The sequence below is a fragment of the Puma concolor genome, chromosome B1 (assembly GCF_028749965.1).
Source record: "Puma concolor isolate L17-30 chromosome B1, mPumCon1.1.hap2, whole genome shotgun sequence".
Lineage (NCBI taxonomy): Eukaryota > Metazoa > Chordata > Mammalia > Carnivora > Felidae > Puma > Puma concolor.
In genome coordinates, this window is record NC_141670.1 from 207,262,990 (window position 1) to 207,290,851 (window position 27,862).

Sequence of the window (27,862 nt, forward strand, 5' to 3'; positions counted from 1 at the left end):
CGCGCCGCTTGTCCCCGCCCGGTGGAGCGGCTGCTGGCGCGGCGCGGCGCGGCTCGGCACGGCGGCGCCCGGGCGCAGGCGAGCGGGCGGAGCAGCGGACGGCGCCCAGGCCGCCCCACGCGCCGGGCTCGCGGCGGAGCGCGCCGGACTCGTCGGGGCCCGCGGCCGCCCGCGCCTTTCAATGGGCAGCTCGCACTTGCTCAACAAGGGCCTGCCGCTCGGTAAGGCCGCGCGCGCGCATTTCCGGCCGCGGGGGCGGGGCGGCGGGCGGGGCGGGCGGGCGCGCGCGCGGGCCCCGGCTTTGTGTGCGAGTGCGCGTGCGTGCCGGTATCCCGCGCGCCGCCGGGGGCGGGGCCGCGGAGGGTCGTGCGCGTGCGCGAGCGGCTGCGTGCGAGTGCGCGTGCGCCGGCGCCGCCGTCACGCCAGCCCCCGCCCGCCGCCGCCCGCGCAGGTGACACAAAGGGGCGCCGCGCCCGGCCCCTGACCCCCAGTCCCGGCCCTACAGCGCCGGTGGTGCGCCCTGGCGTCTAGACCCTGCGGACTCACGGCCCCTCGCGGGCCGGGCCGCTGCGTCCCGGCCCGCGTCCGTCCTGCCGGGACCGGGCCGGCCTCCTGGCGGTCGCGTGGCCTTGTCCCCTCTGGGCCCCCCGTGGCCTGGCCGTTGTCCCCGTTCCCCGACCTGGACGCGCCGGCGTGTGGAGCCGCCGTGGGTGGGCTCCCGGGGCGAGGCCGGGCGCGGACTGCGGCGCGGGGCTGCGTGTCTGCGTGTCTGCGGGCGCCGAGCTCCGGCCCTGCGCCCCGGGCGCGTTTGCTGGCCGCGTGCTGCCGCGGATGCCGGGCTCCTCCCTCGCTGCTGCTCATTCAGGCGGTTTTGGGGGCGCTTAGCTTTATGGCACGCTTCGTGCTGCCCTTTGAAGTTGTTTACTCATTTTCTAAACGGGAATAAAATTAGAGCGCCCAGCTGGTGGGGAGGGCGGCTCTTCCTTCCCTGGGTGGCCCTCAGCCAGCAGCCTGGGGCGCGGGCTTCCCCAACCGAGCAGCCTGCGCGCTGCGCTCACTCCTCTGAGCCAGTCTGTTCCACCGTAGTACGTCAAGAGGTGTGCACCCCATTCAGTTTGTCATAGGCACCTCTTTTCCCCTTTGCACTTATAAAGGTGTCAGAAACCAGGATCCTAGCAGGTGCTCTAGACAACCCAGCAGGGCCTTGCCCCCCATTTTTCCCACTGGGGACCCTGGGTCTGGGGCTGTAGGGGAGCAGGGCAGCTTGGGGACACTCCTGGGTGGGTGCTGGTTTGGTCGCCGTCTCAGTGCCTGGTGCCCCCTGTTGAACCCAAGTGTAGGGGGCCGTCTTGCAGTTCCGGGTCAACTCCAGCCTTCAGGCGCGGGGCCTGGGGCCTTCTCTGGAGTGGGTCCAGCGGGGGAGGGGCCAGGCTGGGGGGGGCCAGGGAGCTGCCCCTCCTCCTCCCCTCTGCCGTTGGAACCTTGGGGGCACTGGCTCCCTGAGGCCTGTGGGAGGGAGACTACAACCACACCTGAGCCAGGAGTTGGAGGCTAGATCTTTCTGTGGCTGGGTGCCCTGCCCGGCCCTCTGCCTGTGTGCGGAGGAATGAGGGCACCACCTCTGGGCATGCCCGGAAGGACAGCCTTGAAGCTGGCAGCGGCTTAAGCCGGGAACCTGGCCAGCGGCCAGACCCCTTTATAGTGATCATTTTCCCCGTGCTTTGTTCAGGACAGATTAACCTCTGGTTGGGGGAGGGGGGACCGCTTGTCACCCAGAAGCGGAACAAGGTTGGCTTTCTCTGGTTAGTCTGAATCGAGCGGTCGGAGGTGAAATCCTCACCCAGCTCCCGCTTCTGGGGTGGCTGGAGAATTAGGTCGCCAATGGGGGGATGGCCACATCCCCTCTTCCTACCCGGTTTCCCCTTCTCCAGGATCCGCCCTCTCCTTCAAGAGCAGCGACTTCGTCTGTATAAAAATGTACACCGAAGAGTGCTCTGTAGCTGCTGGCCTCCAGCATGGCCGACATTTGAGGCCCAGGGAGCGTTGCACACGCGCCCTGTGGGTCAGTGCAGGCCATCCACTCTTGGTGTGGGGTGGCATCCCCGAGGTTCTTAGGGGAGTGACCAGAGAGGACCAGGGCACAGACCTAGCCCGTCCCTGGGGGCATTCCGGCCGAGCTCCTGCCGGGTGTGTGGTCTCGAGCTTGTCGTGTGCCCTGCTCGTGTGCGTCTGTCAGGTGGGGATGGCGGTGTGAGGCCCTGTGGGATCGTGAGTGAGCACCTGTTAAGTGTTGGGGACGGGTCTAGGAGACAGGATGGGGCCGGGGCCAGGGTGAGGGGCGGGGCAGGACAGGCCTGGGGACAGAGCAGGGTCCTGGGGCAGGAATGGAGACAGGAGCAGGGCCTGGGGCAGTGCTGCCTTGTGCTGTGTGCCCGCCCTGCTGTCCCTGCTGTCCCTGGATGTCAGCCTGGCGATGTGTGTGCTCTGGGGTTCACCTGTCCACCCTAGAGCTTCAGGACTGTGCCAAAGGGGGCCGTGGGGGGCCTGCTGGACCCCGGCTTTGGTCTGCTCCCCTCCTTGCGGCTCCCACTGGTGCCCGCTGTGTGTGCCGCCGGCCCTGGAGCTCCACTTCCTGCAGGGGCCGGCCGTTGTGTTCCACGGTCGCTCCAGGGTTCTTCTCTGTCGGGTTTTGTCACCACCGCTGAGCGTGGGGTTTGGTTTGGGTGTCTCTGCGAGGCCTCTTGAGGGACGCGCGCTTGGGGCTGCATGTTTCCCGCCCCACGCACGTGTGTCCTGTTCAGCCTGTCTCGGGGTGTTGGTGCACCTCCAGCCTGTCCAGCTGTGGCGGGTTGCTCTCTGTTCTCTCCGTTTCTGAGAAATGAACTTGTGGCAGGGGTGACCTGTCTCAGCCCCTGTCCGTCCTCTCCCCTGACTGCGTTTGGGGTTTCCTTCCTGCCTCTTTTCTTCAGCTCGAGGACACTTGGGGGTGGGGGGCTGGGAGCACGGAGCTGGGCCTGGGGCTGGTGTCGCCTGCCCTGCTGAGGTCCCGCTGACTGTCCTGGGGCAGGGCCCGGTTCTTGGCGCTCAGCCCCGAGGGCCCCATGTTCTGGGGAGCTGGAGCCACCCCTGTCTGGAACCTCAGGGCAGAGATGAACGACTGTCTGCAGGAGGAGGGTCCTTGGGTTCGGAGGCGGGTCTGGCCTTGGCTCCCCCCTAACCCGGTGGAAGCTGAAGATCGGCGGGGGCTTCCTTTGGGCCAGCAGAACTGCCCGTGCCCGTGCTCTTGGGGCGTTGCCGGTCCAGTAGCCAGAGCACAGCTTGTGGCCGCCGCCCGGGGCTCCTGGGTGTGGAGGACCCGGTCAAAGGCTAGCGCGTCTCCTGGTTTCCCTCCGTTGGTGGCGTGAAGAAGGACCCGTGCGAGGCTCCGGGGGACAGGGCGGGGGGAGGTGTCTGGCCCCGGCACCGCCGTCTGTGGGTGGGGTGGGGGGTGTCCACACCTCACTCGCCTCTGGTCCCCAGACGGGGCTTCACATCTCCTGTCACTGCCATCCCGGGAAGCTCAGCTGCGGACGGGTCACGGGCCGGCACTGGTGTGGCGCCCTGGGGGAAGGGGTCCCTTATGTCCCTGTCAGCCCTGGAGCCCGGCCATAGACGGGCTGGACGGCCGCCGTGGTACAAGAGCACTGTGCTCGGCGAGGTCGGGGGCGGGGTGGGGGTGGTGACAGCGTGGTAGGACTGGAAGCTGGGACGGTTGAGAAGAAATCCCAGCAGGTCTGGCGGGCGGGGGGCTGGGGTGGGGGGGCCGAGGCGGCGCTTTCTGGACCCTCCCCAGGCGTGGATTCTGGCCTGTATGGAGGCCGCGGTGCCATTGACTTCCGTCTTCCTGCGTCTGTGACGTCCGTGTCCCGCAGCTTGGCCAGGTCTTGAAGGTGGTGGCACCGCGTGGGGTGTCCCCAAAGCAGTTGTCGGATGCCACATGCGGAGGGGAGGGAAGGCCACCTTCCCTCCACTGCCAGCCAGTACCCTCTCTGCGACGGTGATCAGGTTCTCGTCTGTGGGATCCTGAAGCGTCACAAAGCCGCATAAAAGCACGAGAGAGGAGTATGTGGGACCGAGGCTCTTGGGGACAGGAGCGTGCCTCTGCCACGGTTTTAGTCCGCACGTGGGTGGTGGTCAGTGCCCTCGTGGGTTACGGTAAGTTAAGGGGGTGGCACAGCGCGTGCAGCTGACAGAGAGTCCGGCCGCTGAGGTCTGCGAGGCCACTCTGCCCCATGGCCCCGCGTCGCCCGAGGGAGCGCCCTGGCCCGGTCTGCGCGGGCTCGGGTCCTGCCAGGCCAGACGCAGTCCCGCTGTGGGAGCCACCCTCCACTCAGCCCGCAGCCCTGCCCCGGTCAGTGTGGCCAGGCCTGGGGCCTCTGGACCAGGACAGCCCGAGGAGGCTGCCGTCCGGAGGGTGTGACCACTGGCCGGCGGAAGCTGAAAGACGGAGGGGGCTGGCCGCGGGCAGCCTGCTGTGGCTGAGGGTCCGGCTCCGTGGAGGAGGAAGGAAGGGCTGGCAGGGGCTAGGCAGCACCTGAGGGTCTCGGGGGTGTGACAGGCTCTGGGTCAGGGGCGCAGTGTCTCGGAGGCAGCATCTAGGACCGGGGGCCCGGCTGTGGCAGTGGGGAGACCTGGGGCCTGAGCGGAGGGGGGTGGGGGGTATGGGAAGACGGCTTAGTCTCTGAGGCTGGAGAAGCAGCTGGAGTCCTGGGAGTGTGTTGTGGGTGCAGAGCAGGAAGTGCTTGTCAGAGTTGGCGGGGAGGATGGGGAGGGCCCGGGTCGCAGCTCAGGTGTGCTGCGCCCAGAGTGGGCTAGGTTCTCCGGAAGCTGCTGTGGCTCGTCTGGAGAGGGCTGGACACCTCGGGTGTCCCTAGACCCCCGATCTCCCGAGAGTGAGCCCCAGTGGAGACCCGGGCCAAGGAGGCCGGGTCAAATCAAGCACAGCGGGTCTGGGGGTGGGGAGAGCCGGAGTGACTGCGGGGCGGTGGGGTGGGGAGACAGGACCCCGGAGCTCCACGCAGACACCTGTGGGAGGGGGTCTGGGGTGGGGGGTGACAGGCTCCTGGAGCTCTACGCAGACAGCTGTGGAAGGGGCCCCTGGGACCTGTGGTCCCTTTTCTTGCCCCGTTTTCTTTCAGATGAGCTTTGAGAGCAGCTTCAGACTTCAGGGCGAGTACGAGGACAGGACAGAGAGCGTGTGCACCCCTGCACGCAGCTGCCCCGTGCCGGGTGGGGGTGTTCCCGCCGAGGTGCTGGTGTCACAGTTGGAGTCCTGCCCTCTCCCCCCACCCCCCCAACCATGCTTTGTGCTGCGGCCTTGCTTACTGGCAACCGGCCGGCCAGCCTAGAACCGTGTGCCGACGAGCGTCGCGGCACCTGTGCTGGTGCTCACGCGTGCCTCTCCGCGGGGCCTGTGCCGTGTGGCGGCCAGCAGAGGCATCCGCCGCAGCTCAGCGGGCCCTCCGCCCCCCTGTGCCCCCCGCTCCGGCCAGGGCTTACTGAGTCACTAGCCGTGCTGACCGCTGCGTTTCCTCCACCGCCTTGCTGAGTTGCAGGGATGCAGATGCGCACCTGCGATCGTGGGGCCCGGTGCGGGTGCCGTCACCTCCCACTGCGGGCACCCAGCCCCCCAGAGCCACCGCCTCGGAGAGCGCAGCTCGTCACGTGCAGAGTAAAGCGGACGTGTGTGTCGGGCGGGCGCCGGAATCCACTCCCTCCCCGTGGGCTCACCGCCCGCCTGGCGCCCGTTAGGTGCCGAGGTGGGTGCCCGCAGATGCCCCTCTCCTGCTGACGCCGTAAGCCAGCCCGCATGTCGTCGGGAGTGGGACGTCGGGGCCGGGCGGGGGCAGAAGGGAGCCCAGCGGTGTTGAGTACGGGGGGTCGGGCGGGCGCGGAAGCCCTGTGTCCCACGCTCCCAGACCCCCATCGGGTCTCTGGGCCCCACCCCCGGTAGTCAGGCCCCGTCCCCTGGCGAGGGGCTCTCGGTACAAGAGCTGTTGCTGCCGTCTTGGAGCAGGGGACTCTCAGGAGCCTCCTGTGGGTCATCGTGGGATGGGCACCGGGAGGAAGGGGGTGGGGCGGAGGGACACGGGCAGGGCACCCACGGGGACCCTGGGGTCCACCCTGCTGGCCGTACTCTCTCCAGCTGTCCCTCGCCCATGGGGGCAGGAGGCCTGGCCTGGGGCTGCCGCGTGTAGGTGCCGGACACGCGTGTTTGGGGAGCTTGGGGCAGCGCGAGGTGGTCCGCCACGTAACTAACTGGCCGGAAGGCGGTTTTGCTGCGGAAGAGCGAACGATAACCGTGGACCGTCCAGAGGTTTCCTTGACTGGTGGACGTGTGGTTTCATTTCCCTGTTGAGGGGGAACACCCCTTTCGCTGTTACGAAAGCTCAGCCCTCCTGATGGTCTCCCAGCCCCGCGGGGTCTGAGCCACGGGGGGCGTGTGGTGGGCGTGTGGCGGGGCCCCTGGAATTAGCGGCGGCGGGGACGTGCCGGTGCGTGCCAGCTGGCGCCCCTTCCCGGCGCGCGGGCCACTCTTGGGGTCGAGCGCCTGTGGCACCAGCACCAGGCGAACCCGCACGCGCCAGTGCGCACGCGTACTAACGTTTTTCCATTTTATGGTAAGGTCTTCCTAATTTCATTATTCATTTTTCGCGTTTTATTTTGTCTTTTTTTTTTCAAGTTCATTTACTTGTTTTGAGAGACAGAGAGCTTGTGTGCATGGGGGAGGGGCAGGGAGAGAGGCAGAGAGAATCCCAGGCAGGGTCCGTGCTGCAGCCCAGAGGCCAGTGCTGAGCTCGAACTCCCAAACTGTGAGATCATGACCTGAGCCGAAATCAAGAGTTGGTGCTGAACCGACTGAGCCGTCCAGGCACCCCGCATTTTGTCTTTTTTAATGAGCATTTTTTAGTTTTTGTGATTTTATCATTTACGGCAAAACTGAATTCTAGAAAATTGATTACACGGCAAAACTGCTCGGGAAAAGGTACTTCAGCGAGGAGAGCAGACACAGTTCGGGACCCCAGTGACCCTGGCCCTGTCCTTACTGCCGGCCCGCAGGGAACCTCCCCCCACTGTGTGTCCTCCCCAGTCCTTTGCTGCACCCTCTCTCCCACCTCTGTGTCCTTGTGGCTCTCTGTAGTTGTTCTGAGCAGTGAGATCACTTAGGGGGGCTTCTCTCTGGCATTTTCTGGAAACGAGGTGGAGATGGTATTTTCACAACTTGGATGCCCCCCGGCACCAGCCTAGAAGCTTCCTGTAGTCGTACGGCCTTGTTATTCTCTCCCGCACTGGACTTGGCTTCTTCTGCTGCTGGACTTGGGTCACCCTCCCTGGCCCCAGGCACCAGGCACTGAGACCCGTGGGGCACCGGGGCAGGCGGGAGCCAGGTTCGCCTTCATGGGTGTGTGGCCCGAGCCTGAAGTCACCACCCATCTGCACGTGGGGCCTGACTCGGGCTGGCCTTTGAGCCCCACACCGGCTGGTGCTTCCCTGGGTGGGGCTCACACCTCTGCCCATAGTGAGGTGGCCCGGAAACACACCCCGACCCCTTGAGGCTGCTCGAGGGTTTCTGAACCCAGGTCAGGTTTGGCAAAGCCACGCTTCCTTCTGAAATCATTTTCACAACAGAGGTTAGCAGTGGGCACCGGAGAATCCAGGGCGTGACGCCAGAGTGCCTGAGGCGTCTGGCTCAGCTCCCCAGGGGTGCAAGGGCACTCGGGACCCGTGTGTACAGGGCGTATGGCCCTGGGCCCCTCGGAGGACGTGCAAGCGTGCGGAAACACCGTCTGCCGAGGGCCACGCCGACCAGGGAGGATCCGGCCAGAGACACCCTGGATGCTTTCAGGATTTAGGGGGAAGACTGAAGAAAGCCTAGTGACTGCACGGTTGGCTGTGGCCCGTTCCAGCCCTCTTCCCCTGCACTCGCTGACTGTGCGGGGTGAGGCAGGGCAGACAGGGCGACCCCACTTGGCCAGGGAACGTGGGGATCCCGTGAGGCCTGGGAAGTGGTGCTTCATCTGGGGCCAGTCGGGGCACTCACCACCAGGGAGGCGCAGAAGTCCTGGGGAGGCCAGGCCAGCCAGACTCGAGGGCTCTGATTCAGCTGTCCTTGGTGGACACCTGTGTCCTTGGCAGCCAGCTTGCCGCCCCTGGCCCAGACACCTCAGGCCCGCTGCTGGCCCCCTGCTCGTTTTCTGAAGGTCAAGGTCGAGGGTGAGGCTTGCCTCCCGGGGAGGTGGGGTGGGGCGGGGCTGGCCTGGGTCTGGCCTTGCTGCTACCTCCTGCACCAGCCCTAGACTCCCACACACACAGGGCCGCCCCCGCCCCCCTGCCACCACGTGTCCCGGGGTTGCTGCAGGCTGGGTCCTGCCCGGTCGAGCCCGGTCGGCAAAGGTTCGGGTTGTAAGGCACATCCTCGCTCGGGGGCGGGGACGGAGGATATGGGTCAGAGGTCACACCTGCACAGACTAAAGGTGAGCAGACCCAGGAGGTGCTGTGGTCGAGCGTGGCCTTCTGGCACAGCCTGGGCTCGCGGGTCAGGACCACAGGGCACCCGCCTTGGCGCAGAAGTGGCGGCCACAGCTGGAGTCTGGCAAGGGTGAGAGCCACGTGGGTCCCATGGGCCGCAGGTACGTCCCTGCTGTGGCCAGTCTGCCCGATGTCCTTGTGGCCGGCATCGGGCGGGGGACGAGTGCATCCGGTCCCTGCTCCGTGCTGGCCTCCCGAGGTGCCATCTGATCCCAAGGTTGACACCGGTGGTGTCGCGGGTCCCGGCCACCATGGCTCGGGGCCAGGCCTCGGGGCCACCCTGGCACACTGTCCCCATGCTGAGAGCAGGGGTCCTGAGCATCCATGCTCAGTCCCAGCTCTTGGCACGTCCTCAGCCCGTCCGTACAGGTGTGTGACCAGGAGTGTGTCCTCAGTGTCCTGTCGGGGGGTGGGGGGGCCGTGCCTGAGTCGATGCCGGTGCCCGGGATGTGGCCTGTGGGGACTGGCAGAGGGGGCCTGGGGGACAGCCCCCGCCTGGGTCTTGTGTGGTGCAGGACAGTGGTGTCTGTGTCCCGGTCTGCATCCTGCGGTCCCCCTCTCGGTGGCCCCCTCAGAAGTCCACTCTCCCTGCACAGTCTCAGAGGCCCAGGAGGCCGTTGGGAGCACGAGACAGAGGTTTGCAGGACTGGCGGCAGACTAGCCCCCAGGGCCCCGGCCTCGCACCTCGCGGACACTGGTAGCGCCTGGGGCGGGGTTCCCACGTGCCAGGAGGACCTTCAGGGTAAGCAGTGCGGCTCCTGGCTCTGGGCGGTCCCGGCCTGGCAGCCGCGGGCACAGAATCAAGGATGCAGTGTGGAATTTCCGGCGTCTGGGAGTCCTAGTTGGCTCTCGACGGTATTTTAACGTGTCTCTTGTGTTTAATTTTTAGTCAGACTTTGACCCCGGCGCAGGCTTCAGTGGTCGCCAAGGATCAGGAGCCTAAGAGCTTTGGTTCGAGACAATTAAAGACGTGGGATGAGGATCCAGTGACAGGACGCGGTTCTGCCGGGGGATTCTGAAGATAAAACGCTTTGAAAAGTCGAATTCATGGTCGTGGAAGCTGAGCCCATATTAAGAAATGTCAGGTTGGTCGGGGCTCCCGGAGTGTGAAGCAGCTGGAAACCAGGCCCTCTGCGACCGCGGTCACCCTGTCCGTTCGGCACGTGCGGCGGGTCAGGACAGCCTCAGTGAGGCCCCGCGTGCGGTGGAGCGAGGGGGTTCCTTGGGGGGCCCAGCCGCCCCCCCCCCCCCCCCACGCCTCCCCAGGGCAGGTGGGCCAGGCCACAGGTCGATGCTGGGTTTGTTCTGGTCGTCCGCCCGCAAGCTCGGTCCCAGGTTGGGGAGTTGCCGCAGAAACCCAAGGCCTGTTCCGGCGCTGGCTGCGTGGTCGGGAGGCCGGGGCCTCCCTGGGTGAGGGGGCGTCGTCCGGTTGGGGGTCCCGACGCTGCGTCTGGGCAGCCCTGCGGACTGGGCCTGCTCTCCAGCGGGCGGCGCCCTGGCATCGGCAGTGTCCGGGCCCGCAGGGGGGCCTTACAGCCTCAGAGCTCAGCTCGCGGGGGTGATGCCGGTCCGTGCTTGTCAGGAGTTAGAGCTGAGGGACTCTGACGGCGGGCGTCTTCCAGGTCACTCGAGAACAGCGGCGATAAGCCTCCGCTGGTAAAGTCAGTCTTCTAAGTGAGATCACCGTCCCAGCACGGCTGGAGACGTGAGCGCCGTCGGTGCGCGCAGCTCCGGGCCGTCTGGAAACCGTGCCTGTGCCGGGCCCCCCGGGGGCGGGAATCGCACTGCTCGCGGGGCAGGGAGGGAGGCAGCAGAGACGGGGTTCTGAGCCACCCGCTGGGGCCGCCGCGTCCAGGCGGCTCACGTAGGCGGCGCACTGGGGCCGTGGGCCTTCCCCGGGGCGAGTCTTTGTGAGGCCGTGGGGTGCGCGGGGCTGGTCCTGTCGCCTGGCAGGCCCTCCTGGATGAGGCGTAGTCCCCTCCTGTGTGGAAGGAGCGTCTGGCGATTCTGAGTCCCCCGCCGGGCAAGGTGGGGGCTCTGACCGCATCGCGGAGGTTTCACCCCCCCGCCCATGCACGGTCCCTGCTCTTCAAATCTGCCAGCGGACGCGGTCCCTTCAGGGTTTCTGGGTAGCCACGCTGCCGCCAGAGGCGGAAAAGAACGGATGGCATCACGAGGCCTGTGGCGCCGCGTCTGCATGTCCCGGGGTCACAGTGGTGAAGACCGCGGCTGCCCCGGCGCCTCCACGTGTCTGCAGCCCTGAGCCCCGTGGGGTGGTGACCGTCGGCGGGGTCCCTGCTCACTCGGGCGTCAGTGAGCTGTAGCAGACACTGGTTTGCTTCTCCCGGTGGCTCATAACCCTGGTTTGACAAAGTCCAGACGAGCACACGTGGGACCTCTCGGGGCCTGCGCCGGGCTGCGGATGGTGGCGGGTGGCAGGGGGCTCGAGGTCTCAGCCGGGGCCGCCGCTGTGCTGAGCGTCCGCTCCTGTCTCCGCAGGCGTCCGACCCCCGATCATGAACGGGCCCATGCACCCCCGGCCCCTGGTAGCGCTGCTCGACGGCCGGGACTGCACGGTGGAGATGCCCATCCTGAAGGACGTGGCCACGGTGGCCTTCTGTGACGCACAGTCCACGCAGGAGATCCACGAGAAGGTAAATGCGCGGGATGCTCGGGGGAGCGAGGAGGGCAGGCGGGTCCCTCAGGCGTGAGCCTCAGCGGCTCCCGGGCCACCAAGACACGTGCGGCCATCGTCACCCCACCCTGTCGGAGGCGGAGACGGCTACTGCTTGGCATCTCGAGCCGTTGCCATTGCGACCAGATGTTCCCAGAAAGCAGATCCGGGGGCCGCGGACACGGCAGACAGGACTGGGGGCCGGTGAGCTGCGTCATCCTGGTCCCACTTGGTCACCTGGGGCGTCCCGGGCTGGCAGCCAAGCATTTAGGCCTGGGGTGTCTGCTTCTGGACGTGGCTCCTGGAGGGCCTGCTGCGGGCAGCCCAGCCCCGGGTCTGGGTTGGGGCCCTGGTGACAGGATGGACGGGACGAAGCCGCCGTCCTCACGCCGCCCGCCACCCCCACATTGCCCGACGCGTCCGTGTCAAGCCTTGAGCTGGGCTGCCGGCGACCCCATGCCGCTGCGCCTTGGGGGCCCGGCAGAGGCAACGGACAGTCCCCTGTAGGGGATGGCCCTGTCGGCCAAGCCACATGTCCTTCCCAGCAGCCGTTTTCTGCTGCGTGTCCGTCACAGAACCTGAGGGCCCGGGCAGACAGCCCCCGCCCACGCAGAGAGAGAACCCATGGCTGTGGAAGAAAACCCACAGGGGCCAGGACGCCGAGGGTGGGGCTGAGCGTGTGCACTGCTGATAGAAACCTCAGGAACCTGGCGGGCCGGTGGGGGGGGGCAGGAGCGCCGTGACCAAGTGACGGCCCGCCACCGTCCAGGGCTGGCGGAGTGCCGCCCGCTGTGGGGCGCTCGCGGAGCAGCCCCTCTGGAGGAGGCACATGCTGCGACACCCCCACAGTGAACCCCCCCCCCCGCTGTTTATGCCAGAGGAGAGACCCTCCTGTCCCGACGGTTGGCGAGTTCGGCAGCGCCGGGGCAAGGCGCATGGGGGCTCGGGTGCCCAGGCGAGGAGCACGGGGCCGAGTGGGGCTCTGCCCGCGTGACGGTCTGGCCTGTGGCCCGCCCAGGTGCTGGCCACTTCAGTCACCACCGGGCGGAACCATGTGGCCGCACACACCCGTGCGTGTGGAACGATGGAGCTGGGAGGGCGATTGTGAACCTTCTGCTGTTCCAGACTAAAACTTTTAGTTCATTTTTTTGCTTAAATTTTTTTTCAGAGTTTTATTTTAGAGAGAGTGTGCACATGCAGGCGGGGAGGGGCAGAGAGAGACAGAGAGAGAGGGAGGGAGGGAGAATCCCAAGCAGGCTCCATGCTGTAAACACAGAGCCCGACGTGGGGCTCAAACACACAACCCTGAGGTCAAGGCCTGAGGCGAATCAAGAGCCCGACGCTTAACTGACTGAGCCACCCAGGCGCCCCCAAAGCGTTTCGCTGAAAACTACAGCCCATATAGGGCATGAAAGAGACCTACAGTTAGAAATGTTTAAAAACCATAAGCAATAGTAAAGTAAGTTCTACCAATAAATTTGAACACTAACACAAAACGTGTTTTCTTTTAAAATTGTAATTTATCAAAACTATCTTGATAAGTTAACGTAAAACCCAGATAAGCAAGTCGGACACCCGGGGAGGGGCAGTGAGGGGCCTCAGCTCCACGGCGATTCCGCCCCACACCCAGCAGACAGACAGACGTTGCCAGACGGCTCGGGAAGACGGGACGATGGGTACTCACAGAGAAAAACGGCCTGTGATTTACGCTTTGGGTAGAAGAGAGCGTTGGGACCCGGCCAGTCAGAGCCTCAGCGAGACCTACGGGGCACCTGCTTGTGCAGCCGGCGGCTCGCGGCGGGAAGGCGGAACCCGAGAACTCGAATGCGCCTTGGAAATCAAACACGCGAGTGGAAAAACTTAATAGAAAGCTTGGAAGACACAGCCAAGGGGAGCCTGAAGGAGAGGTGGAAGAGGCGAGGCCAGAGGAGAGCCTTGCAGACCCAAGGGCTCTCGGCCGGGCGTGCCCGCCTAGCTGCCACCCTCGGGAACCTCCCACTTCCCGGCAGAAACACACCTCCTTCCCCAGGCTTTGCTGCCGGGCATAGCCCGGGGACTAAGTCCAACCAGGAAGAGGTGACAGGCCTTGTGTGCAGAGCCGCCTTCCCTCTCTGTGGGCTGGAAACCACGTGTGATGGCTGGAGCCTGGGCAGCCACCTGGGAGTGGCAGAGCCACCAGACGGGAGCCCTGGACCCTGATGGCTGTGGAGCTGACACAGGGCCCCTGGACCACCTATCTGAGGGCTTTGGCTTGGGAGGGAAACGGCTTCTCTTCCACATCGCCGTGGATCAGGGAGTTAGTTCTACCTGCTTGTAACCAGCTGGATGTCGGATGTTACCTGAGTGTTATGGAGGAGAGACTGAACACATCACTGGATGTGATGAAGAAACCTTCCAGAGCTAAATGGAGACTCTGGCTCTCCTGCCGCGAACCCAGGACAAGTGTTGGGGGCCCGCAGGATGCTTTGCTGTTCAAGTGGCAGATCCCGCCACCAGCCCAACTTTGGGTACCTTAAAGCTTCTGGGAAAACCAGTTTTCAACCCAGGGTTGCACGTTGTCAGACCGCAGAGGCAGGGGCATTTTCTCAGTTACTCTTGGAAGCTCCTTGAAGACCAGCACCTGCAAAGCAGAGGGGCAATCCGGGGGGGGACGGGGGGGTGGGAGGCACGGCAGGTGGGAGGGTGCCGTCAGCCGGCCTGGAGCAGGAAGTCCCTGAGGGGCATTTCTGGGAAAGTGGGGCAATGTGGGGACACGTCAAGGAAGACGGCAAGGGCACAGGAAAAGTGTTTCGAGAGTCCTGGTCAAAAGTGAGGCTCCTGGTCCCCGGAGGGAGGTCCCGGGGCCGCGCGAGAAGTGAGGGGGATGTCCAGGCAAATGCCGAGACGGTCTATTCAGCGAGTAGTGCGTGGCAGGAGGTGGCTTTCGGGCGGGAGTGTCCCAGCGACTCTAAGCAGACAGTAGGGCTGTGTTGGTGCCCACTGAGAGGCCCCGGGGAAGCGGGGAGCATTCGGGAAGTGAGCCCAGGTACCCCGGGGCAGCCTCCCAGGTGAACGGCCACGCGTGTGCACGTGTCCTGACAAAAGTAGGGGGGCTTCTGGAGGGGCTGACCTTCCCGTCCTGAGGTCAGGACAGAAGTGGCCGTGCTGAGTTCTGTGGAAAGTGGGGCCGTGCAACAGAAAAGGTCGCTGCATTGAAGAGCAGCGAAAACAGTCATGTGGCGAAAGAAAAGACAAGAGTGACAAATGGGTGGGTGTTTGCTGTACCCGAGACGGCTCACGCTGCCCTCCTCCAAGCGACAGGGACAAGACAAGTCCCAGCAGATGGGGGGCGGCGGAGGGTGCGTTTGGGCAAAAACAGCGCCGGGAAGCAGGTGACACTGTCCCCGCCCCCACGTTAGCCCGGCTCAGGCTGCACCCAGGGAGCATCAGGAGGTGTGAGGCGCCACGCCTGCTCAGCGGTGGCCGTGGCCGGCTTTGATGGTGCTTTGGCAGTTCTGTGAAAACCTGCCCCCTCTGGGCCTGCACGTGGCCCTTTATCACAGGGAAACATCCCGTGACAACCATATAAAAGTGTGCTGGGGGCACCGTGTCACTGGCCCGCTTTTCTGAGCCTCAGCCTCACAAAATGAGTCACACCTTTGTGTGGACGCAGAAAGTAAGTAAACCTGAAGTCCTGGGAAGCTTGCGCATGGTGCACGTGTGTGTGTGTGTGTGTGTGTAAAGGAAGCGAGCGAGGCCTCCCCTCCGGGATGCAGGGAGGGGGCGTCGTGGACCCTGCCAGTGCCTCCCAGCACACATCTTCCCAGCCAGCTGTTTGCCGCTCCCCTTCTGCGTGGTGCCCAGCGAGTGCCCCTCAGACCCTGCTGCTGCTGTGAGCACCCCGGGGCCCCTGGACTGAGTTCATCCTGCAAGGCGGGCCCCACGTACCCGTTCGGGGGCTAAAGACACGGTTCAGGCAGTAGCCTGGCCACACGGCTGGTGGAGGGGGATGTGAGTTGCCGGTGTCCGACTGATGGAGACAGACGTCCCCTCTGGGAGGTCGATGTGGCACCTGGGGGTATCCCAGCCCCTTCGCGGTCACGAGAGGGAATGTGAGGGACTTCCAGGGCGCGTGGGCCCGGGGGCCGGGTGGAGCGGTGCGGTGGTCCTGGCCTGTGCCCGTCTGCACGGAGCTGCCGCGGCAGCGGGCTCTCCCCCTGCGGCTGGGCGGGGCCTCCCTGGCGGGGCCAGGGGCGGGTGGCCGCTGAGGACTGCAGCTTCCTGTTCTGAGAACTTCACCTGGTACTGCGTGGATAAAATAGGCTCAGTGGTAAAAGTATTCAGACATGAAAAAATTTACCAAGAAACCTATGTGGGCAGGTCACGCCGAGAAGTGCAAATTAAGGCTGAAATGACGGGTGTCCCTCCCACGTAGCATTTTACACCCCAGACTGCCCGGCGCTGCGGGCTCGGTGCCGGTGCGGGGGGTCGTAACCGCCAGGTGCGGCCGGAGCGGCGCATAGAGCCCGGAAGTGGCCTCTCCAGCGGACCCACTAGTTTGCACTGCTAGGGACTTCTCTCAAGGCAGTCGTGGGTTTTACTGCAGCCAACAGTGGTCGTAACCCAGATGCCCCAACAGTAGGGAACGTCAGATCCTGGATCGTCCGTGTTGGGATGTAGCTCAGGACAGTGAAGGTCACGATTTGAAGACTTGCCTGCCGTGGTTAAATGGTCAAGATAGAAAGCCGGCCGCCTGCACGCACGCAAGCCTCTCCACCTGTCCACAGCTGAGCCTTGCTCTTCTCTGCAAGAGGCCCGCATGTGTCCAGCTGCCCCGGCCGGAGACCCCATCTCCCTCGGGAGCTCCCGTCCACAGTCCGTGTGTCCCTGAGCCCAGGGCTGCTCCTCCTGGCGCTGGCTTGTACGCATCTGGATCCCCAGTTCCGCTGCACGTCCGTGTCTGCCCACAGTGGGCACCGGCAGATCTGTCCCCTCGCCCCCACCCCTGCTGCCGTGGCCATCCACATCTCCGGTCTGTGCAGCACAGCAGCCAGAGGACTCTTCCCAGGGTCTCGTTGGCCAAGGTCTGCCCTCTTGCCTCCGCCCCACAGCCCCGCGTCCACTTCCCAGCCACCCTCCTCATGCGCTCCTAGTTAACCCTGTGTCCCCTAAGCACTCGCTGCTGCTCCCCTGTCACACATGGGTCCTCGCTTCCCTCTCACACCAGGGCCAGTCAAGGTGCCAGAAGTCTGTGCCTGTGCAGCCTGGACCTCCTTCCAGGAGTCCAGGGGCAGGAGTCAGGATGTGGGCAGTGACCCATCCCATTTGTTCACACGTCAGCCTGGCACATCCTTGCCTCTAGGAGCTGAAATTCCTAGGATCTTCAGTGCAAGGAGCAGGAGCAGGGGCCCACAGCACCCTCAGGTCCGGGCCAGCCAGAGCTCACAGGACCAGGGGCCCAGGCCGCCTCTGTCCTGCCTCTCAGTCATCTCTCCCTTGGCCCTTTTGGTGTGATCCCCTATGGCCATGTCCCCCTGGCCACCTCAGCCGGCAGGAGAAGGGAGGCCATGCCAGCCTGAGGGAGTTGTCTGTATTTTGGGTTGCCATCTGTCCAGTGGAGGAAGGGACTGAGACAGGGCGGTTAGCAGCTTCACTGTGCCCCGCACCCCACACGGGACACCTGCTCTACTCCACTGCCCACATCAGCCCGGAGTCTGGGCCGTTCTGGGTGCGGTCCCCCTCGGCTCATGCCTGGTGCCTTGCCGTCCAGCAGCCTGTGCACAGCCCACTGCTGGCCTCACTCGTCCTGGGGACTCAAGGTCAGCAGAGCCTGTGGTTGGCCTCCCTCCCCATGCAGGAGGCCCAGAGTCAGCACAGGAAGCTCAGTCTGGGGGAGGACAGGGTAGCATGGTGCTGGAAGTCCCCAGTAGCCAGCGCATTTTTTGAATCGGAGGTGTCTTGATTATAAAGCTCACGGCTATACCCTGTTAGGGTCCCTGAACTATGACATGCCCTGGATTACACCGTGTGTCTGGAGCATCGCTGGCCCAGAGATGGGACCTTGCGGCTCTTCCGCCAACGTCCGGCTCTTGCCACGACAGCCCTTTAAGGCCGTGCTCGCGGCCTTGGGGTGCGGTCCTGCTGCCCTCCTGGACCTGGGCCAAGCCCCCCAGAAACCAGGCGTCCCCGCCTCCTGTGGCTGCTGGGCACCCTGGGGGCTTCCAAGAGGGGTGCTGTGCACACTGGGGGCAACACTACAAGTGGTATGGGGTGTGGTCTGCACAGGCGCCGCTGAGTGAGGCGGGGCTTGGTCAGCAGGGAATAGGCCCCGCGTGGGGTGTGGGCGTGGTCCGCGCGGGCCTGCCCCCTCGTGGGGGTGTGGGCGTGGTCTGCACGGGTGCAGCAGAGTGAAGCGGGGCTTGGAGTGAGGAGGGGCTTGGTCAGCAGGGACCAGGCCCCTCGGGTGTGGGCGTGGCCCGCGCAGCGGCTCTGAGCGCTGTCTTCAGGGCTTATCCCCACCCGTGGAGAGCTCCACGCTTGCGCGGGCCCTGTGGGCGGGGCCGTGGGTGGAGCCCTAACTTTGGGGAGGGCCGCCCCCTTTGGGCGGTTTTGCAAGCGGAGTGGCGCATCAGCCCGTGTCATCTAAACTCTGGGGAGGCAGGACACCGATATGCACCTGGGGCCTCACGCAAGGCAGCCCAGGCCACACAGACAGGAGGACCCCGCCAGGGCAGGCGTCCAGGGCTGTCCCGGAGAGCCATGGCCATCTCCCCGGGAGGCCCGTGCTGGCTGCGGCTGCCCTGAATGCCCTGGGCCGCTCGCCGGCCAGCTCCAGCGGGAGCTGCAGGTACAGGGGCAGACCTCGCCCACCTGAGCACCTGGAGAGGAGGGGCCCGTGCTGCCTGCGTGCAGGGCGAGGGCGGTGCCCCCAGCGTCCCGTGCTGGCCCGGCAGCGGACGCCATCCGAGGGGCACGTCGCACCCCACCGGCCCGGCCTTCGGCACAGCCGTCCTCCCTACGCAGGTGAAACGTCCTTTACCCGTAGTTGTTTATGGTCGTGGGGCCCCATGTGCGCTTCTGCCACGATGATTTGTAGCTTCCTCGTGGGGTCGCTCCGGTCCCAGTAGCAATTTGTCACGGCGGCCCTGCAGCTTTCCGCCACCCCCCACCCACCTCGCAGGGTCTGGGGGTTTCGGATGCTCTCTGTCCTCCCAACGGCCCAGCTTCCTCTGTCTGTTTTACTGTCTGGTGCCCACAGGTAAGGTCAGCCCGCTCCCCGTACAGTGCGTTCTCCTGGGCCTGCAGTTCATGGGGCGGGGCAGGCCCTGGACTCCCAGGCGAGACTGAGCAGAGTCAGCAGGGCCACACTGTGGTGACCTCAAATGTCACCGCAGCGGCTTCTGGCCTGAGAAGGCCGCAGTGCACAGAGGAGAGAGCAGCGGGAAGCCCCTTGGACTGTCCCAGCCTGGGGCCAGGCTGGGGGTGGGGTGTTCCCCTCCCCCCACCCAGGGTGTCTGGGCTGGTTTGGGGGCAGCAGGCAGACCGGGGGCCCAGGTGGGGCCGGCATGTGACTGGCGGACGCCCTCCCTCTCGGCAGGTGCTGAATGAGGCGGTGGGGGCGCTGATGTACCACACCATCACGCTGACCAGGGAGGATCTGGAGAAGTTCAAAGCTCTTCGTATCATTGTTCGGATCGGCAGTGGTTTCGACAACATCGACATCAAGTCAGCTGGGGACTTAGGTAGGGCGCTTCCGGGCTCTTCCTTTGCAGCTTTCGTGTGTCCTTCCCTGGGCCGGATTTCGTCACATCTGGTTTTGTCTGTGGGTTTTGCTTTACACCAAGAGTCCCCTGCAGCTGCCTGTTTGGCTGGAGGTGACTCATGAGCCTGCTTTTGGGGTGCAGAGCCCCGGCCACTGGTCAAAGCAGCTTCCTCAGAAAGCCACGCGAGAGCACATGTCCTCTGGCTCGTGGGCAGTGTGCGTTCTGATCTTGCCTCCCCATGTGTCTGCACCGGCCTTGTGGCCTCATCCAGCCGGGTTGTGCCTGGCCAGGGCCTGCGGTCAGAGGCAGTGCCCCCGGTGCCTGGTTGTGCCTGTCCTTTCCTCCGGGATGCAGCTGAAGGAACTTGTCAGAACGTTCCGGCATCTCTGCCTGCCGCAGTCGTGGTGGGGTTTGCGTCACGCGTCCTGGAGTTTACTGTGCTCCTGTGGGCACGCTCATGCCCACCACCGGCTCACCTGGCCGAGCCCTCCCGCCCTGTTGTCACCTGCCCCCAAGCAGCATGCCCAGGAGCGTTGCACCGTGGCCTGGGGGCTCCTTGGAGGCTCTGTCCCTGTGCACGGAGTCTGGCCTCACTCTGTTCCTCCGCCAGGGACAGTCAGAGCCGAGCCCTGTGCTTACCTTTCAAAGCCTGGCAGGTGGGCACTCGGAAGTCCCAGGATCTGGTCTGCTCTCCCAGGCAGCAGTTTTGTTCCCAGGTCTAGGGGACACTGTGGCTTGGGCCCCCTGTCCCCCACCAGCTCTTGCATTTCATGGTGGGCTGAGTTGTTTCTGGAACCCACCCTGGGCCCGTCCTGCAGCCCTGCCGGTGTGTTTGGCATCATCCTGGCATTTGGGGGAACTCGAGGAGCTGCTCATCCGTTCTCCAGGTGCCTCTAGAAGGTCAGGTGGCCAGCAATCTGGGCGAGGTAGATGCCTGCCGTGTCCCGTCCCGTCTGCCGCTGGACCTGCAGGCAGCTTCTCCACGTGGCACGTAACCAGGGTCTGCCTCCTAGCCTCCCAGGATGGCCCGGGGACGCTCCTCTGGCCTTGCGTGAGGGAAGGGCCACGACTGGCTTCGGTGACCGCACGTGCGTATCTGTTCCCAGGCATCGCGGTCTGCAACGTGCCGGCGGCGTCTGTCGAGGAGACGGCCGACTCCACCCTGTGCCACATCCTCAACCTGTACCGCAGGACCACCTGGCTGCACCAGGCGCTGCGGGAAGGCACACGGGTCCAGAGCGTTGAGCAGATCCGGGAAGTGGCTTCCGGAGCGGCCAGGATCCGTGGGGAGACCTTGGGCATCATAGGACTAGGTGAGTTAGTCTGCGTCCTTGCTCCTTGTGTTGGCTCGGCTGGCCACGAGGCCGGGGCTTGGCTGTGCTGCCGGCCGGTCCCCCCCAACGCTGGACGGTCCCCCCGACCTGAGGGCGACTTCCCCCATGCAGGGCGGTTTCCAGGCTGGAGACAGCGTGGGGCTGATCCTCCCAGGAACAGCAGGTGTGGGTCACACGTACGCCAACATGGTTGCCCATGGGGTCGCACACAAACGCACGCCCACCACACTCAGACACGCTCACTCTGTCCCCGCTCCGACCACGGCTAAGTGGATGTGGCCTTCAGGTGAGGGCCAGGTGGCCCTTAACCCTGCTGTGGGTGGAGGGAGGTGGTTTACCTGCCATGCAGGCAGCTGTCCGGGGTCCGTGATGTCCCTCTTCTCTTTCTTGTTTGCGACCCATTTCCCTACCCAAACTCGGGCTCCACCCACCTGGGAGGCCAGCATGGACGGGACCCCCTTGTCATGCTGCCTCCTGAGCTTCCTCTGGTTGGCCCGCATGGCCTCCCTGCCCCACAGAGGCAGCGCTGTGTGCAGTGTGGGACAGTGCCACAGGGACGTCTGGGTAGTGTCGATCGTGAGGACGCACCTGTGTTAGGGCAGGTCGGGGTCGTCCGTGAGACACAGGCCTGTCTCCTCTGGCACAAATCGCCGTCCTGCTAAGATGGGCACGTGGACACCAGGACTGGTCCCCATGAGTGTCTCCCCCCTGCTGCCCCCACTGTTGTGAAGGCAGGGACGGCACCCTTCACCTGGGGCCCCAGGCGTGGGGTTTGTTGAAGGAGGATGGATGGGCAGCCAGTGTGCCTGGCCAGGTCGATTTGGGGGCTGCGTGATCTCGTTCGGCAGTGCTGTCGAGAGACTCTGACCTGGTGGGGCCGGGTGGGCCGAGTCTCACTTGGCAGAGGTTACCCGAGCAGCCCTTGCCCCGGCCCCCACTCAGGGGACTGTCTAAATGGCTCTCCGGGTGTCTGGGTGTGTGTCCGGCCCCACCTACCAGGCAGCGGGTGCCCTGTGGCTGAGTTACCTGGCCTCGTGGCACCGTGGGCAGCTGTTTGGGTGCGGCCGGCAGGACTGTTCTGCCCTGGTCTCACCTGGGGTCCCGGGGGTCCCGTCCCTCGGGCAGTCACCCTTCAGCAGGCAGGTGTGGGACCCCGCCCCCCACCACGGTGGCCTCAGGGAGTGTGGGCTGTTTCTCCCCTGCTCGCTTTCCTCATGGGTGTCCCCCTGCCCTGGGCCGGCCGGGGACTCCAGAGGGGCCCTGCGGTGCCGTGCGGGGTGCCCCCTGGCCTGCGGCACTGCTCCCTGAGACGTTGGGACCGTGGCCGCGCTGTCCTGGGCCTGGCTGCCCGGTGGCCCCACTGTGGCCAGGTCAGGGCTCCCTCCTGGGGTCCCGGAGTTAGTGGCTCCGAGCCCTTTTGGTCTTCCCCCTCCAGATGCAAGGGCCACCCCTCTGGTGCTGCGGCCCTCACCCTGTGCCTTCCCCAGGGACCCCCTCCAGCCCCTGCCCTCCTCTCTGAACGCCCCGTCTTTAGCGTCTGGGAGCAGATGCCTGGGGGCGGACAGGGCCGTGCTCCCCACAGCGAGCGGCCCCGGGCACAGGGAAGACTGAGGCGGTGTGGGGGGTCACTCAGCCTGCGGCCCCGGTGACGCCGAGTCTCGCCCTGCCAGGTCGCGTGGGGCAGGCGGTGGCACTTCGGGCCAAGGCCTTCGGCTTCAACGTGCTGTTCTACGACCCCTACCTGTCAGACGGCACGGAGCGGGCGCTGGGGCTGCAGCGGGTGAGCACCCTACAGGACCTGCTGTTCCACAGCGACTGCGTCAGCCTGCACTGCGGCCTCAACGAGCACAACCACCACCTCATCAACGACTTCACCGTCAAGCAGGTGGGCGCCCGCCACCCTCGTGCCCGTGCTCCTGGGGGAAGGGGAGAGCGAGGGTCGGGGCCCGGGGGAGGGCGAGGGTCGGGCCTGGGTGCCAGGGGTAGGGCGAGGGTCGGGGCCCATGTTCCCAGGGTCCTGGGGAAGGGCGAGGGTCAGGGCCTGGGTGCCGGGTGCCTGGGGGAGCGTGAAGGTCGGGGCCCATGTTCCCAGGATCCTGAGGAAGGGCAAGTGTTGGGGCCCGGGGTCCTGGGGTCCTGGGGGAGGGCAAGGATCGGGGCCTGGGTACCAGGGGCCTGGGGAAGGGTGAGGGTCAGGGCCCGTGTTCCCTGGATCCTGGGGAAGGGCGAGGGTCGGGGCTTGGGGTCCTGGGGGAGGATGAGGGTCGGGGCCTGGGTGCCAGGGGGAGGGCGAGGGTCGGGGCCTGGGTGCCCGGGGCCCGGGGGAGGGCGAGGGTCGGGGCCCGTGTTCCCAGGGTCCTGGGGAAGAGCGAGGGTCGGGGCTTGGGGTCCTGGGGGAGGGGGAGGGTCGGGGCCTGGGTGCCAGGGGGAGGGCGAGGGTCGGGGCCTGGGTGCCCGGGGCCCGGGGGAGGGCGAGGGTCGGGACCCGTGTTCCCAGGGTCCTGGGGAAGAGCGAGGGTCAGGGCCCATGTTCCCAGGGTCCTGGGGAAGGGCAAGTGTTGGGGCCCTGGGTCCTGGGGTTGGGCGAGGGTCAGGGCCTGGGTGCCAGGGGCCCGGGGGAGGGCAAGGGTCAGGGCCCGTGTTCCCAGGGTCCTGGGGAAGGGCGATGGTCGGGGCTTGGGGTCCTGGGGGAGGGCGAGGGTCGGGGCCTGGGTGCCGGGGGCCTGGGGGAGGGCGAGCGTCGGGGCCCGTGTTCCCAGGGTCTTGGGGAAGGGCAAGTGTTGGGGCCCGGGGTCCTGGGGTCGGGCGAGGGTCGGGGCCTGGGTGCCCGGGGCCCGGGGGAGGGTGAGGGTCAGGGCCCGTGTTCCCAGGATCCTGGGGAAGGGCGATGGTTGGGTGCCGGGGGGCCTGGGGGAGGGGGAGGGGGAGGGTCGGGGCCTGGGTTCCCGGTGGGTGGATTCCTGGTTGGAGACTCACTTGCTAGGGAGTCATCCACACAGGCAGGCCTGTCTTCTGAGTCCCTGGTCCTGTCATCCCCATGTGTAGGGCAGACGCTACGCCCAGGGGTTTTGTGTTCTCCCGCGCCGTCTGCCTGTGCCACGTGCCTCAGTACCGTGTCTGCAGGGCGAAGCGTCCCTGGGGGCCGGGGGTGCCCGGACAGTGGCCATGAGGCACACGGTGTCACCAGGGTTTCAGAACTGCCCTGGGTCAGGCCAGCGCTCGAGTAGTGGCTGCCTCTCACGGGCCAGGCCTTTCGAGTGCTTAGGCGTGTGCCTGTGTGTGCGTGCCTACGCGCATGTGCCTGTGTGTGGGATTTTCTGTGTGCGCTGCTCTGCCCGCCTTGCAGGTGTGTGCGTGTATTTTTTTGGGGGGGGGGTCACCCCTGCTCTCTGCCCCAGGCCCTGCAGTCCTGTGGGGAAGGCTGGGCACCTGGGGCTCCTCTCTGTCTCCAGCTGGTGGGTTTGGAGTGGGGAGGGAGGGGGCACAGGCATGGCCCTGGGGTATGTCCCCGAGAACCAGGTGAGAAGCCGGGCCGGAGCCCCCCTGACCTGACGGCTGGCCGTGCGAGCTTGGCGGGGCTGGTTTAGTTGGTGTGAACTCAGGGTCGTGGGAACTCTTCACCTCAGAGCAGGGTGGAGCCCCTCACCTTGGAGCAGTGGAGGGGGGCGTCTTCAGGGCAACGCTGAGGGCTTTTAGCAGAAGGAAGTGAGGCCGTGCGGGGGTAGAGCCGGTGCAGCCACAGCCCACCCTCGCCAACGGGGCTCCCTGGTGGGGCCGCTGCATTGAGGACCACGTCTCAGGGCTCCTGTCCGTCAGGCCAGCACCACAAGGTCCTGAAACCCCATCTTCCAGGTGTGTGCAGGGCTAAGAGCTCGGGCCACACTGTGTCCTGGATGCATCAGGTCCTTGCCAGGCACCACATGCAGCCGGGGGGCTGGGCCGGGACACCCCACTGCTGTGGCAGGAGGCCAGCTGTGCGTTCCCCGGTCCTCCAGGTGGGGCGGGGCCCACACAGACCCCAAGCCCTCTGCCGGCCCGAGAGAGCTCCTGCTGGCCTGGGTGGGAAGAGGCCAAGTGCGAGGTCCCAGAGCCGGCCCCTCTGTGCCCCCTGGTCCTTGAGGCCCTTCCCCTGGGTGGGCGGGGCAAGGCAAGTGGAGAGGCCTCCGTGTTGATCATGTCGATTCGCTCCTGCTGTCCTTTGTGTCCCCCAGATGCGACAAGGCGCCTTCCTGGTGAACACAGCCCGGGGCGGGCTGGTCGACGAGAAGGCACTGGCCCAGGCCCTGAAGGAGGGGCGGATCCGGGGCGCAGCCCTGGACGTGCACGAGTCGGAGCCGTTCAGGTGCCTCCTGGCGACACCCTGGGTGGTCCTTGGACAGCACGTCTCCCAACCGGGCCCCCACCCAGCCTTACGCCCCACGCTGGCCACTGGCCGGAGTGGGGCTGGGCCTGCCACCACGCATAGTCTCCAGGCCCCAGCCGAGGGTCCAAGGACACGGCGTCCTTGGGCTTGGTGTCCAGCCTGAGCTACTGCTCCAGGCAGGCTTGCCCCCGGGGCCCGGCCGGGTCTCAGCGGGCGTGTGACTGGTGCTGTAGGTGGGGAAGGGGAGGGCTCAGACCCGCGCTCCATGCCGAGCACTTCGGGGTGCCACGTCAGTGGGTTTGCCCAGGTGCACGAGGCAGCTGACCCTCGTGTGGCCGTGTCTGTAGAGGCCCCGCACCGAGAAGCCGTTCTGGGTCAGCAGCTAGCCCCTGGTTTGTCAGCTTTGCCGGGAGGGCCTGGAGGCCCTGCGGCTCTGGGGACCAGCGCCCTCGCCTGCAGGGAGGGCGGGGGCAGTGTCCCCGCTGCTGTCAGGGGCCCGCGGGCAGGTTTGACCATCCTCGGGTCCCCTGGTCTGACACAGGGGTGAAGTGTGGGTCCAGGCAGGGTCAGGCACCCCCCACACTACCCTGACCTGCTCTGTGCCATTCGTAGCTTTAGCCAGGGCCCCCTGAAGGATGCGCCTAACCTGATCTGCACCCCCCACGCGGCCTGGTACAGCGAACAGGCCTCCATCGAGATGCGGGAGGAGGCGGCCCGGGAGATCCGGAGAGCCATCACAGGTGAGAGCTGCGGGCAGACCCTGGCGCGGCCCCTTCGGAGGCCTGCACCGCTGGGCCGCCAGAGGGACCTCTGCTCCCCGCCACTCGAGGCCGCGGAGCTGAGACCAACCTGCGCCAGGGCGGGTCCACACCCTTCCGCACCCTGCCAGGCCCCCAAGTGCAGAAGTCGGCACTCGGCTTCCACACGGTGCTCCCCACACAGCCCTCGGGTCCTCCTCGCACAGCACGTTGACGATGCCCGGTCTCTGTCGCCCGTGTGGGAATTCAGCACGCGTGTCCTCCCTCACCCCGCGTTTAAAAAGTCTGGCTGTGCTTGTGAACCTGGGCTGGGCCTTTGCTGCCCTTCAAAATCCCTAGCCCCGGCAGAGAGCTAAGGGCACCGCTCGGTGCTGGGGGCTCCCTGAGCTGCGAGGTGACCGTACCCAGGACCGGTGCCTGCTGGGCCTGAGGGTAGGGAGAGACCCTGAGCCCCTGGGTCCTCGCTGCAGCCGCCGCACACGCACTGCCCTTCCTCCTTCCGCCGCATTTCCCAGGCCGGATCCCCGACAGCCTGAAGAACTGTGTCAATAAGGATCACCTGACAGCGGCCACCCACTGGGCCAGCATGGACCCGGCTGTGGTGCACCCCGAGCTCAACGGGGCCGCCTACAGGTGAGCGGGGGCGGGGACACAACACTTCCCTGATGACTGCGGGTGGGGCGGGGGCGTGGGGGGCCCCCAGGCCTGGACGTGCATGCTGGCCTGGGCCCCAGTGGAGCAGAAGGGCAGGGCGCGGGAGACCGAGCTGGATGGCCTTTCTGGCCTGGAGGCGCCAGACACGTGGGCAGAGACCACCCTGGAATCGGGAGCGAGGGGAGGAGTCGGGGCGGGGAGGGGTCCTGCTAGGCGGGGCCTTTGGGAGCCGCCCCCGCTTTGCTGGCCCTGTGCTGTGGGATCTGCAGCCGAGGGAGGGACCTGGCCCAGGCCCCGCCCCCCCATCCCTGCTGCGAGCTTCACCTGCGGTCCTCCCCCCCCCAGCAGGTACCCGCCGGGCGTGGTGGGCGTGGCCCCCAGCGGCATCCCAACCGCCGTCGAAGGCATCGTCCCCAGCGCCATGTCCCTGTCCCACGGCCTGCCCCCTGTGTCCCACCCGCCCCACGCCCCTTCTCCCGGCCAAACCGTCAAGCCCGAGGCAGATAGAGACCACGCGAGTGACCAGTTGTAGCCCGGGCGGAGCTCTGCAGCCTTGGCGCCCTCGGACGGGTGGTGGCGGAGGCGGCGTCTGCGAGGCCACAGCGCTCCAGAGACTGTCCGGGCGCCGCGCGGGCGAGAGGCCGCTCCGCCCTCCCCGCGTCAGCCGTAGTCGTCCTTCCCCGAGGGCCAGCCGCTGTCCTGTGTTCTTTGCGTCCTCGTTAAGCAAAAGAAGTTTAGTAGTTAATTCTATCATGAATGTTCTTGTCCGTGTACAGTCTTTAGAACATCACAAAGGATCGGTTTGCTTAGCTGTCTACGGGAGAGAGCCCGAGGGGCCGTGCTCCGCAGGCCGGGCTGAGGCTGTGGCCCGAACACACCCGCGACCAGGCAGTTGGGCAAACTTCTCAGGACAACGACTCCTTCCCGTTTTTCTTTCTACGCCACACAGTGCATTGTTTTTTCTACCTGCTTGTCTTATTTTTAGAATAATTTAGAGAAACAAAACAGAGGCTGTTTTTCCTCATTTTGGCATGAACCCCCTTGTTCCAAACGAAGATGGCGTTGTAAGTGGCTCGGAGAGAAGAGGAGGGTGTGGCGCACAGCGCGCTCCGGCCGTCGGCACCGGTCCCGGGACGTGAGGGCGCAGCGCCCTGGCCTGCGCGGGTGCCGTCCTGCTGACGTGGTAGGCTAGCAATATTTTGGTTAAAATCATGTTTGTGACTGTAACCATTTGTATGAATTATTTTAAAGAAATAAAAACCCCAGAAAGAGCCGGCAGGCCCAGCGTCTGTTTTGGTGGCTTTGCCTCGCGGGGACACCGGCGGGTCTCGGCCCTGGGGAGCCCCGGGCCGGGTGGGGGGGGGGCGGTGGTCCTTGTTGGGGGGGCCGGGGGTGCAGGCGGACAAGGCCCCCTCTCTCCTGCGTGCCCCTCCCCCGGGCCCGCCTGTGACCTGGGACAAGGGCAGACGCCGTGACCTCTGCAGACACAAATTGCACGGGCACGGCAGGGACCTGTGGTTCCGTGCTCTCTCGGAAACGTGCAGAGCGGCGCTTTCCTGGCCGTAGCTCGGGGCAAACAGGGTCATCCACGTCGCAGCCGCGGGCTCTCGCCGGCTCCCCTGGGAGCTTGTGGGCACCCACGGCCCTCGGCCCCCACACCCCTGCCCTGCACCGGCCGCCGGTCTGCTAGACGGGGGCCCCGGGAGCGGGAATGGGGCCTCCCCCAGCCTGGCATCCCCCTCCCGACCCGAGCCACCACGGCAGCACCC

At 66.0% G+C, this 27,862-nt stretch overlaps 1 protein-coding gene and 1 long non-coding RNA gene across 6 annotated transcripts; both read left to right on the forward strand.

The window, feature by feature from the left end:
- CTBP1 (C-terminal binding protein 1) lies at window positions 1-27,366 on the forward strand. 5 transcript variants are annotated; one of them, XM_086705652.1, is made up of 10 exons: window positions 2-221; window positions 9,458-9,653; window positions 11,068-11,222; window positions 18,819-18,963; window positions 20,091-20,297; window positions 21,989-22,203; window positions 24,530-24,660; window positions 25,294-25,421; window positions 25,955-26,072; window positions 26,439-27,366. In XM_086705652.1, exons 2-10 carry the CDS (start codon window positions 9,647-9,649, stop codon window positions 26,623-26,625), a joined length of 1,293 nt encoding a protein of 430 aa, XP_086561778.1. In that variant the 5' UTR covers window positions 2-221; window positions 9,458-9,646; the 3' UTR covers window positions 26,626-27,366. The 5 variants fall into 5 exon arrangements, with proteins under 5 accessions (XP_086561776.1, XP_086561778.1, XP_086561777.1 ...); XM_086705655.1 differs by lacking the exon at window positions 2-221 and adding an exon at window positions 434-451; XM_086705654.1 differs by lacking the exon at window positions 2-221 and adding an exon at window positions 8,653-8,669.
- On the forward strand, window positions 458-2,921 carry LOC147582163 (uncharacterized). The gene is made up of 2 exons (XR_015250662.1): window positions 458-2,370; window positions 2,401-2,921. It is a non-coding gene; the product is annotated as an uncharacterized LOC147582163 (long non-coding RNA).
- Window positions 27,367-27,862: the final 496 nt, after the last annotated feature.

What these genes read in the sequence shown, in the direction of transcription:
- CTBP1 (XM_086705650.1), top strand. Translation starts at nt 182, where the DNA reads ATGGGCAGCTCGCACTTGCTCAACAAGGGCCTGCCGCTCG. An exon ending in CTTGGGCATCATAGGACTAG is followed by an intron (nt 20,298 to 21,988) that starts GTGAGTTAGTCT and finishes TCGCCCTGCCAG; the next exon opens with GTCGCGTGGGGCAGGCGGTG. An exon ending in GATCCGGAGAGCCATCACAG is followed by an intron (nt 25,422 to 25,954) that starts GTGAGAGCTGCG and finishes CGCATTTCCCAG; the next exon opens with GCCGGATCCCCGACAGCCTG.